This window comes from Pseudoliparis swirei, chromosome 20 (genome assembly GCF_029220125.1).
Source record: "Pseudoliparis swirei isolate HS2019 ecotype Mariana Trench chromosome 20, NWPU_hadal_v1, whole genome shotgun sequence".
NCBI lineage: Eukaryota > Metazoa > Chordata > Actinopteri > Perciformes > Liparidae > Pseudoliparis > Pseudoliparis swirei.
The window spans coordinates 23,561,089-23,575,507 of NC_079407.1; the positions used below are offsets into that span (position 1 = coordinate 23,561,089).

The following is a 14,419-nucleotide window of genomic DNA, read 5'->3' on the forward strand; positions in this document are numbered from 1 at the left end:
ATTTTGCGGAATGTATCCAGGTCTCAAGAGAAGGCTCCTGCGTGGCGTGTGTGTGTGTCTCACGAGTATCAAGTTGTGTTTAGTTTGATTGGTGGCAATAGTCACAATGAAACGGGGGAGGAGTTAGCAAATATTTGGCCTCAGAGACGCTGCGATCATAAGTAAGGATACATATATGTCATTTTTCACTTTCTTCACCGAAAGGAAAATAGATTTGAATGAATTCCCTCAATTCCTTAAACACATATTCACATGTTTTCAAATGACTTGTGTTAATACCGAAAGGTTGACCCTTTTGTCTTTTGTGTGAAGAGTGAATACAACACAAAATCTTTGAGTGATAACATAGAAAAACAAAATCCGTCCACAATTAGGTTCTTCGATTTTTTTTTTTGCTCATCTAATTTGATTAATTTAGCAAAAATGATCAAAACCCCCCCATAACTGGAACTGTTCAGTCTTTCCCTGAGTTCTGCCGTGTGGGTCGCGCTCTTCACCTTCACCGGCGTGCTCGTCGTCTCCAGTGGGCTGCGAGAAGCTCCTCCCCCTCCACATTCTCAGTCTTGACCAGCATCTGTATCAGGCCCCAGGGTTTGGGCAGATGAGGCATAAAACAGCCATATCTGGACCCCGGGGGGGGGGGGGGGTCGCTGGTGGCTTGGCAGTGGGGCTATTGTCTGCGTGCCGTTTGACTTAAATGTGTTCATTTGCCCGATGCCCCCGACTCCCCACGGAGAGAGAGGGGGGCGGCTCTGGGAGAGGAGGGGCCACGCTAACGAACCTCTGACAGCTGGAGGCCCTAATTAAACGTCCCTGCTAAAAAATAAACAGAGCGGGAGCGCCAAGCGAGCAGCCAGAGAAGAGAAGGGAGAGAAAAAAAACGCACGGCAAACAGCGGCTGTGAACGCTCGCCGCAGTGCCCTCCGCTCTGTTGCCGTTGAGACCGTGCCAAGAGAGCATGGCTCTATATGTGTGTGTGTGTGTGGGGGGGGGGGGGTCTGAAACACACACACATACACACCGCGTTTATGAATATGTAGCACTGCAGCAACGTATTGCGAACACCTGCGGTCACACTTGATGCGAGTTGGTCTCCACCGCGGCTGTGGGCGCGGTGCATGTTTACCCTCTCAGAAGTCACACTTTCCCTTTTTTTTCCCCCCGATATATATATTTCCCCACCGTGCCGTCACAGAATATGTCGACTCAGCTCTATTGAGCGAATTGTTTCACGCTCTGTCCAGAGATGACACTGCTGACATTCAGCTGGCTAGCCGGAGCATTAGCAGTCAAAGTGGTGGGGTCCATTTGGGCGAGTGCATTAATGGGCCGCCCGACCCGCGACAAGGTTATGAGGTTGATTGAATAATTACCAAGGAGGCCCCCCCCCCTGTGTCTGCCCAGATAGAGAACGACGTGGAGAGAGATGGAGCGATAGTTGGAGACAGAAAGATGGAGGGAGAGATTAGATAAGCACAGATAGGGCCAATTAAGAGATAAACAACCAGGTATGGGATGGAGGAGAAAAAAGTCTGTGCATGTGTGTGTTTGGGCAGAGTAAATGGTTTCCTGCCTGTGTCGCCTCTTGATCCCTCCGTCCTATACTGTACGCGGCCTAATGCGGCTCGAAGGGCATTTATCCCGGTCAGATAGAGAAGGTGACAAAGGTGAGGTTGTTGGGTGAACCGCCCTCTCCTCGACCCAGTCGTCTTCTCCTCACCACACACTCTGAGAGAGGATGCTTCCCCTCTGCTTGGATGAGAGAGAGGTTTCCTACTGATTCATGAAGCCGTGGACACAAAAGTATGTGAATGTAAGGGCCCTCGTAAAAAGGTTTGATCTGGGACCGGAATATTAACTAGATTAATACAGTTTCTTTCCTTTTTAAGAACGTCAACTTCCTGAATCCCAGGTGATACAACTTTTAAAGAGCTAGAAACAACAGAATATATCCAACCATACAACAACGGTTCAGTCTAGAAACTTGAATTAATCGTATTGTTGTTATGCGCTGGACTATTTTTACAAACAAATTTATATTTATCTATACATTATATATCGCCCAGGCCAAGTTGTCTCCTCTGTTTAGCGTGTTAGCATTGTTATTGTGAGCATATTAGCAGACGTTAGCATTGTTATTGTGAGCAAATTAGCAGACGTTAGCATTGTTATTGTGAGCATATTAGCACGCAGACGTTAGCATGTTATTGTGAAAATATTAGCAGACGTTAGCATTGTTATTGTGAAAATATTAGCAAACATTAGCATTGTTATTGTGAACATACTAGCAGACGTTAGCATTGTTATTGTGAGCATATTAGCAGACGTTAGCATTGTTATTGTGAACATACTAGCAGACGTTAGCATTGTTATTGTGAACATACTAATAGACGTTAGCATTGTTATTGTGAACATACTAATAGACGTTAGCATTGTTATTGTGAGCATACTAATAGACGTTAGCATTGTTATTGTGAGCATACTAATAGACGTTAGCATTGTTATTGTGAGCATCTTAGCAGACGTTAGCATTGTTATTGTGAACATACTAATAGACGTTAGCATTGTTATTGTGAGCATCTTAGCAGACGTTAGCATTGTTATTCTGAGCATACTAGCAGACGTTAGCATTGTTATTGTGAACATACTAATAGACGTTAGCATTGTTATTGTGAACATACTAATAGACGTTAGCATTGTTATTGTGAACATACTAATAGACGTTAGCATTGTTATTGTGAGCATCTTAGCAGACGTTAGCATTGTTATTGTGAGCATATTAGCAGCAGGAGTTAGCGATGAGGTCACAGTGAGTGCTGCTGTCCAGCCTCACAGGGCTGCTAGCACAGCTGTAGACGTATTGTTTATTGAGCCTCAAGCTTGCGGTACACTTAGACTTTTTAAGCTCCAGTCCTGCATTTATTCGAATATAGCACCGCATGGCAGGGAGGAAATAGTTGCAGGTAAATGTTCACACTTCACTAGACCCCACTCTTTCGTTTCCTTTGAGGCCAATCTCTCTACCGCTGCCCTCAGACCCTTTAGCAACAGAAAGCACACATCTCCGCTTCACTATCGCCACCTAAAACTCCTCAAGGTAAGTGAATGACTCAATCTCCCACGTTCCACAACTATTCCGTCCGTGTTGAATCCCTCACGGTCTCTGCTGCCTTTTGAAATTGATCCAAGAACTTTCTCATGAATACATTTAATGTTGGCTGTTTTAGCCCCGATTTGTGAAACGATATCAAGACAAACCTGCCCAGCTTCCGCTGACCCCTCTTAGCCAAGGTCAGCATCGCCCATGCTCAAACCGGAGACATAATCCATTCTCTACTGCCCCGGCAAAGCTCTGCCGACTTGATTGTGCTGACCCAGCCGGGGCCAGAGGAAGAGAGAGTTTGAAGAGTGAGAGGCAGTAAAAGAGAGAGAGGGAGAGGAGAGGGCATCTCAGGCCCAAGGGCATGACACCGCGGTGCTCGGGGCCACGCCGGCCCTTTAAATGTCAGCACAGCGCAGAGGGGGGAGAAGAGGGGGGGGGGGAGAAAACCGGGTGAGGGGCGGCGCGTTTGAGGAATATTGGCAACTTTAACCGCCACGACAGGAAGGTACGGTGCTAGAAGCTGGCAGAAGGCGGCATTAGATGTGGAGGAGGGAGAGGCGGTGGACGGCGTGTGCTTCATCTTCGGAGATGTTTGCTTTAAACTGAAGTCGCAGACAAGTTTTGAATAGTCTCCCGGGGACGAGGGGAGACATTTGATCTGTGGTTTTTCAGCTTAATTGTGACCTCAAAGGAGGCTCTGTGTTTTGTCTTGTGTCTATTACCTTGGGAACATGTCTCTGACCTTTATGTGAGCAAGTACATACAGTACCTAATTGCTCTCTCGCCAGCTTCTTTCTCTCCTTCTCTTCTTTTCTTTCCCTCTCTCGCTGACAGATGAAGTACGACGGGGTTTCCATCCGAGCATTTTTAATGCAAATTGTATTCTTTGAAATCAAAAGGCCTGAATGGAAACTGCAAATGGAGACATTATGTCATCGTCTTCTTTATTGAAAAGAGGCTTTGTGCTTACTCGGAGCTGAAAAACGTATTTCGTTGAAAAATAGATTGTGCAATAATTTTGTGATTGGTAATTAAAGAATCAAGGGCTCCTTAAAATGTGTTCACTTGTGCCGTCCCATGTCAACGTTTGTGTACACTACCGTTCAAAAGTTTGGGGTCACCCAGACAATTTCGTGTCTTCCATGAAAACTCACACTTTTATTTATCAAATGAATTGAACATTTCATCGAACATATAGTCAAGACATTGACAAGGTTAGAAACAATGATTCATATTTGAAGTATTAATTTTGTTCTTCAAACTTCAAGCTCAAAGGAAGGCCAGTTAGAGCTTATATCACCAGCATAACTGTTTTCAGCTGTGCTAACATAATTGCACAAGGGTTTTCTAATCAGATTTTAGTCTTCTAAGGCGATTAGCAAACACAATGTACCATCAGAACACTGGAGTGATAGTTGATGGAAATGGGCCTCTATACACCTCTGGAGATATTTCATTAGAAACCAGACGTTTCCACCTAGAATAGTCATTTACCACATTAACAATGTATAGAGTGTATTTTTGATTAATGTTATCTTTATTGAAAAAACAGTGCTTTTCTTTGAAAAATAAAGACATTTCTAAGTGACCCCAAACTTTTGAACGGTAGTGTAGTTCATGACTTCCCTGACTCACTTAACTGACTCTTCCTTCCTCTTTTCTTCCTGAATATTTCTCATACCTCCAGGCCTGAGTCTGTCACATCCTCAACCAATCAGAGCCTTCGTTAACAGCGGCGTCGGCACGTGATTGGGGAGAAGGATGGCCACCATGCCGTTTGTCAGCGAGGGGAAGTGTGTGAGTGTGGAGTGGGATTTCCTACAAGGACTACTGGCCAAGCCACCCACCCTTCCCTGGTGAGACACACACACACACACACACACACACACAGGCCGATACTGTATAAGCCCGCGTGCATGCCCATGAATTAATCTCTTCAAGGTGAAATCCATGCATTAACACCGTCAGCCTGAAGAAGACTTTCCTGTCAATGAAACACAATCCAGAAGACATACGTCTGATCTCTTCAGTGCTGCATATAACCTGCATTGTTGCTCACCTGCCAATCCTGTCAGGGCGGTGAATCCCCTCCCCTTAGTGCGAGATTAAGTAAATTCGGCTGGAATTATTAATGGCCAGTCATTTAAAGGCGGATATAAAAACTAAGCAGAATCAATGTGTGCGTATTGATTGTGCTCGGTGGCTGAGGGTCGAGGCAGTATAATAATGAGATGTTACAGAGGGCTGGCAGCAAGAGTCCTCTCACACACACACACACGCACAAACACACACTCACACACACAAACAAGCACATAGAAACGCATTGAAATGCACACTGTTTTCACTTGTTCGAGAATAGCGGGGAGAAATACAGCTATAGGTCAGCCGATTAAGATACAGACATATGTACACACGTGATGCAAAACCCTTTTCTTTGTTCCGTTCTTCCTTTTTCGCCCACACATGTACACACACACACACACACACACACACACACCACTGGTGGTCTTTCTTATGATGAGAATCAACAATACAGACACAAGGGAGAAAGACTGATTCTTCTTTCTCTTCTATCTCTCTCTGTCTCTCTCTCTCTCACACACACACACACACACACACACACTTTATTCCAGCGCGGCACCGACACAAATTGTGAAGTGGCAGTGACAACATAATTCCACCACTCAGGCCCCATTGAGGAGAGTCAATACCCAATCAGAGAGACAGGCTACCTGAGCCCCGGCCCCCCTCTGTCACTCTGCCCCTCCCTCTCCTATTGATCCCTCAATCAAGGCTTGAGCTCACTAGCCCGGCACCAGATGGGAGAGAGAGAGAGAGAGGGGGGGGGGGGGGAGGAAAGGGAGGGAAAGGGGAGAGATACGCAGCGAGAGATTGTGTGCGTATGTTCACATATGGATTGTGGAGCAAATGGCATTATTAGGACTCTGCTCTGCCAGAGAGAAGATGGGATACGTCTGTAATTACAGGGCCAATCTGCAAGAGATGGGTCAGACGGGTGATTGTTAGACTTGAATTGCAGGAGCCGTTCCCATTATACGTACTGTATTTATGAAATGACTTTTCTAGATTGATGCTCAGGTCATTAAAACAGAGCATGAATCAATCGACAGGTGCGCAGTAAATGTCCGTTATATGACACCCCTTAAACTGAGTCTCCCACCACAGTGCTGATCCAGATTATTTCTCTGGCCTTCATCTTGTTTTTCTCTCCTTCCTGTGTTCATCTCTTGTCTTCTGTTAATACACTCTCCCCTTGTCCACCTCTCTCAGTCTCCAGAACCTGCGTAAAGAGAAGTCTCGCAACGCGGCTCGCTCGCGGCGGGGGAAGGAGAACTTTGAGTTCTTTGAGTTGGCCAAGATGCTGCCTCTGCCCGGAGCCATCACCAGCCAGCTGGACAAGGCCTCGGTCATCCGGCTGACCATAAGTTACCTGCACATGCGCACCTTCGCCAGCCAGGGAGACCCGCCCTGGAGCCCTCTGATGCAGGGAGACAGCCACTGCCGAAAAGGTGAGGGGAGAAAAAAGGGAAAAGAAAGAGAACATCCCTGCTTTGTTTGACTGGTCAGGAAATAGATTTGGATTATATTTGTAATATTGCCTTTTCAAAACCAAAGAGAGGATGTATCATATTCAATTCAATTCAGTTTATTTTATATAGTCCAATATCACAAATTCCGAATTTGCCTCAATTTTATAATAAATAGTAACTGAAGCATTCATAAATATGTTGCCAGATCATGGCGTTTGGTTTCCATACAACGATATAGCACAAATTTACCTTTTTTTTACGAGTTTTCCACGTCAGTTCAAATCATGACATCATTTGAGTCAAATCTCTGGCCGTTGTTACACTTCAATACAATTCAGGTTATTTCATACAGCCCAATATCACAAATTATGAATTTCCTTCAGAGGGCTTTACAATCCGTACACATACGACATCCCTGACCTTTGACCTCACATGGAATCAGGAGAAACTCCCAAAAAATAGAAGAAGAAAAAACTTTCATAGGAAGAAAAAGAAGGAAAAAACCTTCAGGAAAGCAACAGAGGAGGATCCCTCTCCAGGATGGATGGACGCAAAAGAAGTCATGTGACCAGAAGGAAGCGTTACAGAGTTACAACACATTCAATGAACATGACAGAGTGTATGAATAGTTCGTAGGCTGACCGAATGTACTCGGCTCAGCATCTTACTGCCAACATCTCTGCCTCTCCCTCCAGTCCCTATCCTCTTTTGTCTTTGTGTGTTTATGAAATATACATATACAGCCTCGGGATACATTGCAAGTTTTCACTGGAGTTCCGACCGCCTGCTCAGACTCGTCTTTGCGTCAATCAATCGCATCGACTTTGTATGCAGACCACCACACTTTGATTGGATTTGGATTCTGTCTGAACACCCATTCAGTGGGAAAACACAGCTCTAGCTGTTATTGAAGGCACTGAGGTCATGTCCTCGTTACTCCCTCTGAGAATCTAGAGACGGCCGGAAAACAGTCCTTCATGTCGGGTAATTAAATTTCACTGAATAATTGCATAAAATATAGAAAAAATCCAAATAATTCAAGGCCTTTTATTGTCTGCTCAAACATCTCTCGGGGCGAAGGGGACACGTGCTCCTTTTTTTAAAAATCCTGTTTACAGCCCTTGTCGGAAAAATATCTTTTTGTGATTTGTTCAATATTTAAACTTTTCATGGACTTTGACAACAACGGCGTGCACATTTTTCAAAGGTAAAATTAAATATGGTTGAAAAACAAGATTGGTTTTAAACGGAGGAAGCTCATCAGAGAAATGACACGGCGGATAAATCTGCCGATGTTTGTCGCCAATACTGAAATTCATGCGCCCGTCGCTCATATCTCGTCCAATCAAAAGCGATCCTCGGCCGAGTTCCCAGCTCACAGACGCCCCCTCGCCACAAACAAATCCATAACTTGTGCTGTGTGTGTGTGACATTCCGAGACCTGTAAACATACACGTTCATATCATCGTAAAAGACTTTGCTGTGAGTTTGAGTCTGTGTGCGGTAGATGGTACGGAAAGAGGGAGGAAACTATTGGTGTGATTTGTAATTACTGAAATTAACTCTATAACGAGGACAGTGTAATTATACAGCCTGTCTAATTGCTACTATTACTGAGGGGAAATGATGCAGCTACCGTACAATGAGAGGTGTGTGTGTGTGTGTGTGTGTGTGTGTGTTTGTGTGTGTTCTAATTTGACGAAACGTGAGTGTAAAACAGTCGTGTTAATTGCATGTTTTGTGTGACCGAGTGGGACTTGCTTTAAAAGCACAATATAGACCACCGATGCCAGATCAGACACAATGGTCTTAATGGTATTATAAGTTGGGCCGGGTATAAATAGTGGTGCCGGTGCAATACCCGAGGAAGTGTGTAAAAAAAAAAAAAAAGAAGTGTGAAAGTCATGGCATATAGAGGGATTCTCTAAAAGGAAAGGTGATAATGCTGCATTATGGGACATTATTACGTACACCAGTGCTTTTCCTACTGATATGACACGTCAAAAAGTTGTATCGGCATTCAATGCCACTTGTTTTGTTTTTTACGGAATCATTATGTGCACATAGATTTCTTTTGAGATGCCAATTGCAGAACATATAGGACACAAATAGCGGGTATAGCATCAACCCGAGACTTCGGACCAAGAGTCTTATTATTAAGCTTCAGGTCAGGAATTTGCATAGTTAACAATTTAAAATGTTCAGCATGTGATATTTTTTCTTCCAATAATTAAAAAAAAAGTATTTACAAGTTTCACATTACCAGACAACAACAAAAAAACATCAATTAATTAAATAAAAATGACATAACAGCATAACAACCAACTATACGAACAATCAGACAAGGACAAAAAAAACATAAATCTAACATAAATCATCATAAATCATCATCCTTCATATTGTACCTACTCTAACAATTGTATTTTTATCATTCTTACCACATACTTTTTTTAAATATTTGACTAACTATTGAGGTTGGATACTCGGCCATAAGTGTCTGAACAGAGGTATCCTACTCGAGAGATCTCATATTTTTATAATACTGACATGGTGAGCCCAGTCTTTGGCCGCGGTATCGGAAATATTATTCCGGGTGAATCCACTGGGATCCATTGACGGCTAACCAGCCATGCAGCTCTGCACAATCTGAATGTCTGAGCGATATCCACGCACACTTTATGAGCCGCCGCGGCCTCGCCTGAGCTCTGCGCGTCGTGAATTGTTTTGCCTCGACGTCGGAGGCCTTCTGTTTGGCCTTGGGAGAAAAAATACCTGTTTAGAAAAGTAGCCGCTTTGTCCCGGGCATGAACCGGCGTGGCAGAAAGACAAATGCAGGTACGCCGTTTACACTACGAGAGCACTTCTCCTACAAATGTGAAACCATAACTGTAAATATAAAGAATCCTGCAGCAGCAGCAGCAACACGAAGGTCAGAGAAAATTGCGAAAACCACTTGGAAAAAACACAATGAATCGCATGTCGGCTAAACGGTATTACTGTCTGAATTATCTGCTTCCACGAGGTCGGGGATCCGATATCTTGAGTATTTTATTCAATGCTTGCCGATTTTGTTATTTTTTTTTTACAAGCAAAGTCACACAGCCTGAGCCACGGCTGAAGATGCGGATGGTAATTTGGACATCAGTTTGAACAAGTCTACCCACAATGCATTGGCAGGGTTTTTAAGTGTGATGCATGACTTTAATTCCGTTAGTGGAATGTGGTCAGAGATCCAGCTGAAAGGGAGAGGAGGACGGAGAGGAGGAGGGAGAGGGGGGGGGGGGGTGAATGTAGAAGGAATAAAGAGAGAAAGAGGAGAGGAGTGTGAAGAGAGAGGGGGTAAAGGGTGGGTGGGTTTGCATTCCTTTACTCTGCCTCTTGTCCAAGGTTTTTTTTTTTTTTTTTTTGGGGACGTGGCGAGGGCCAGCGGCAGAGAGGGAAGGAAGGTGGAGGCGAGGAGAGAGGGATGGAAGGCGAGGGGAGGGGCCGATGTGGCTTTTGTCTGCTTCCCACGTTTCAAAGCCAGTCTTGAAAAATGAATAGACAGAGGAAAATCAATTGCATGACCTTCACAGAGAGAACGAGAGAGAGAGAGAGAGAGAGATTGAGAGAGCAGGAGAGGGGGGGAAAGAAGGAGGAGAGAGACCGATTATGGAAGGAGGGAGCCAGCGAAAAGGGGAAGGCTTGAAGGGAGGAAAAGTAAAAATGACCCATGATATGCGTTCCCGTTCATCGTTTGTGTGTTTGTTTGTTTGTGTCTTTACCTATTTGTCAGAGATCCTCGTTTTTTGTCCTCATTTTTATTTTATTTTTTTACTCCCTCTATTGAGCACATTTATCTCTGGAGAACACTTCTTCCCTTCATTTCAAAATGTCCCGTAAGAGGATTATTCCGGTTTATTTCAACTAGAGCCTTATATTCTATTTGTTGTGGTCACCTACACCAAGTAGAGCAGGTCCAACAGGAATCAAGCTCAGATGGATGTTAATGTTCAATTCAGTTTATTTTATAGAGCCCAATATAACAAATTACGACATCCCTGACCTTTGACCTCACATCGTATCAGGAAAAACTCCAGAGAAATAGAAAAAAATAAACCTCTCAAGTGGAGAACCCTTCAGGAGAGCAGCAGAGGAGGATCCCTCTCCAGGATGGACAGAAGAATAGATGTCATGTGACCAGACGGACACATTACAAAGTTACATCAACACATTTTTATAGAACAGCTTTTAAGTGATGTCGTCCTTTTATGCAGCTCTTTGGTTCCCCTAATTTAGTTTGTCTGTTTTTAATTTAATTTTTTAAAATTGTCTATTTGTATCTTACTATTCTATTTGTTTTTGCCTTGACTCTCTGGAGAGCACTTTGTCAATTTGTTTTTAAAGGTGCTATATAAGTAACGTTATTATTATTATTATTAATAATATTATTATCATCATCATTATTATTATTATTATTATTTTTATTATCATTATTATTATTATTATTATTATTATCATCATTATTATTATTATTATCATTATTATTATCATTATTATTATTATTATTTTATTATTATTATTATTAGGGTAGGGTCACTGTGGGTCAGTGGTCAGCAGGTCCATCTTTCAATCAGGGGGTTTGCGGTTCAATCCCCGCCCTAGTCGACGTGCCCTTGAGCAAGACCTTTAACCTTGAACTGCTCCCTGTAGCTGCGTCTACGGTGTATGAATGTAACAGGATTGAAAGTCGCTTTGGATAAAAGCGTCAGCTAAATGTAATGTAATATTATTATTATTATTCTAAACACATTCAATGTCGTGAGTTTCGGTAATAACTTTTAACATTTGCCCTCGTTCTCTTCTCACAATAACTTTGTGTGTTCGGGAGGGTGCTTCTTAGCGGCGTCTGTGACCACGCCCCCACAGTGATGTCACACCCTGGCGTACACGCTTCCATGTAAGTTGCATAAATCAGCAACTCCACCCAGAAGCAGGATGGCCGCCGTAGAGCCGCTCAGCGTCGTCGGCAACGGTGTTTTACTGTCTCTGAGGTCAAACACACCTCTCTCCTCCACCAGCGTTGGTGACATTGACTTTCATTGCACCTCCACTCGCTCTCTTTTCTCGTCTCCTTTCTTTCATTGCCTCTTTCTCTCCCCTTCGCCTCCCTTTCTCGTCTCCCCCCCCTCCTCTTCTTCTTTCGCGCTCTCTCTCTCTCTCCCCGCATCTGCCTCTCTCCTCTAATTCGCGGCGTTTAAAGCAGCCGGGGCTTTTAAGGGAAGTTAATTGCACTCAAATTATGTTCGACCGCAAAGAAAGGGAGTGAGGGAGCGACGGAGAGATCGAGGAGAGATAGAGAGAGAAGGAGGCAGGGATGGATGTCAGAGTGAGGAGATAATTGCGCCGGAGAGGGACGCCGCGATTAGGGTCACTCTTCTTTTTTCTTTCTTCTCTCTCTCCGTCTGTCGAACAGCCTGAAACGTCACATTGGGATGGTCGTAAACAACTTGGCAGGTGATCAAGCTCTTATTTTGAAAGGGTGGAAGTACACAGCAGCAGAGCAGAACTTGGGGAAGACATTGATGGATAAGTGAGAGAGAGTAAGGGAGGGAGGGAGGGGGGAGAGAGAGAGATGGAGGGAGGTAGAGGGAGAGAGAGGAGAGGAGAGAGAGGAGAGAGAGAGAGAGAGGAGAGAGAGAGGAGAGAGAGGGGAGAGAGAGAGAGGAGAGAGAGGGAGAGAGAGAGAGAGAGAGGAGAGAGAGAGGAGGGGGAAGAGAGAGAGGAGAGAGAGAGAGGAGAGAGGAGAGAGAGAGGGGAGAGAGGAGGAGAGAGAGAGGAGAGAGGAGAGAGAGAGGAGGAGAGAAGAGAGAGGAGAGAGAGAGGAGGTAGAGGAGAGAGAGAGGAGAGAGAGAGGAGAGAGAGAGGAGGAGAGGGAGAGGAGGAGGAGAGGGGAGAGAGGGAGAGAGAGGGAGAGAGAGAGAGAGAGAGGAGAGGTAGAGGTAGAGAGGGAGGGAGAGAGAGAGGGAGAGGTAGAGAGAGAGAGAGGGAGGGAGAGAGAGAGCTACATTGAAAGAAAGAGGGGTTCATTGCGTCGCATCTGTTTGGTTTCCATGGTAACGTCCTAACCTGGTTTAAAAGGTTGACACTTTGGGGGTGGAGAGATGGCCGATTTGCGGGTATACGGTCATATGCATGCAGGTGGGGGAATGTTTAGGTGTGTGTGTGTGTGTGTGTGTGTGTGTGTGTGTGTGTGTGTGTGTGTGTGCGTGTGCGTGTGCGGCCACTACTCATGGACTTAACTGGGACTAAATTATGTATTAGACAGAGGTATAATGAAAATCATTCAAATTAAATTTCTATCTTTTTCTTGTGGCGGAGCGCCGGGGGAGACCCCGAGAATTGACCCGCGAGTCCGACTATAATTAACGTGTCCGACGGCGGCCCGGCTCGTCTCCTATTCCCACAATGAAATTAAAGCTCGCAGCGGAGTCCGAGGAAGCTTAATGAAGCGGGAGTGTGACAGGAAGGAGTGATCAGAGACCCCCGGGGTCGGCATCAGGTCGGTACGCTCGCACAATCACACGACATGCACGGGCAGAAGAACACGAGACGGATGCATACTAAAAGAGTAAAAGGGTTCAAAAGAGTCTGGATGGAGCGATGTGTTTTGTGGAAGAAGTCTCAACACCAGGGATGCATTTAAGAGGATTTATTTGACAGTTATTCCTGGTTGCTTTAAAGTTTCTGTCGACCTCCAATAATCAGACAGCCAATCTAATGTCTCGCAAATAAGATTAGTACTTAGTCTCCATTCAGTGAGCTTAAAGCTCCCAGTTTGTGTGTTGTTCTCACTCCCCACCCCGATGGCGTGCTCTCTCCTGCTCAGCATTTCAAAAGAGACTGTGCTTGGCGCCAAGGGAGGTAACAGCTGCTTTCCGCTTCCGGTTTAGAGCCCTACCCCCGGTTTTAGACTTCAGAATAAGAGCCTAAACAGGAAACCAGCTCGGATCTCAAGGGAAACGCACGTCTACCACAATAAAACCAATCTCATTCATACTGTCCACATCCTACAGTTGTGATAACAATAAACCTCATAAAATCAACATTACAGTTACACATATAATACAGTGATCATACTTGTCTATGCTTCTTAATACATTAATCGGAATATTCCTCCCTAATATCCACTTATCTTTCTATTTGCATTATTTAAAACATAAGACTTCCTTATTTACATGTGCAAGTGTACATAAAATCCACTCCAACCTAACAATATTCATATAAACCATTTAAAATGATGACTTCAGTCTCTTATTTTCTTGTCTTGGAACCAAAGTCAATGAAAGCCTCACACCTGTGCTGTGTGGTTGAGGCCCACAGGTAGTTAACCCCTCCGGTCCCGGAAGGAGTTTAAAGACACAGCTGCGATGTCTCGAGGACTTCCTCCAATGCATCAGCGGCTGAGTGGCGGCGATGTACTCAGCAGTGTGTACTCACTCACTCACTTCACTCACTCACTCACACACTCACTCACTTCACTGACTCATTCACTCATTCACTCACTCACTTCACTCATTCACTCACTCACTCACTCACTCACTTCACTGACTCATTCACTCACTTCACTCACTCATTCACACACTCACTCACACACTCACTCACTTCACTGACTCATTCACTCATTCACTCACTTCACTCACTCACTTCACTCACTTCACTCACTCACTCACTCACTTCACTCACTCACTTCACTCACTTCACTCACTTACTTCACTCACTCACT

General features: G+C 44.5%; 1 protein-coding gene across 3 annotated transcripts in view; it reads left to right on the forward strand.

The window, feature by feature from the left end:
• Nucleotides 1-14,419, forward strand: part of npas1 (neuronal PAS domain protein 1) — a 63,325-nt gene that overhangs the window by 27,619 nt on the left and 21,287 nt on the right. For all 3 annotated transcript variants that reach the window (XM_056441920.1, XM_056441921.1, XM_056441922.1), the window contains 2 exons: nt 4,791-4,959; nt 6,395-6,633. In XM_056441920.1, the coding sequence (XP_056297895.1) occupies nt 4,865-4,959; nt 6,395-6,633 (334 nt within the window). In that variant the 5' untranslated portion in view covers nt 4,791-4,864. The remainder of the gene's footprint in view (nt 1-4,790; nt 4,960-6,394; nt 6,634-14,419) is intronic.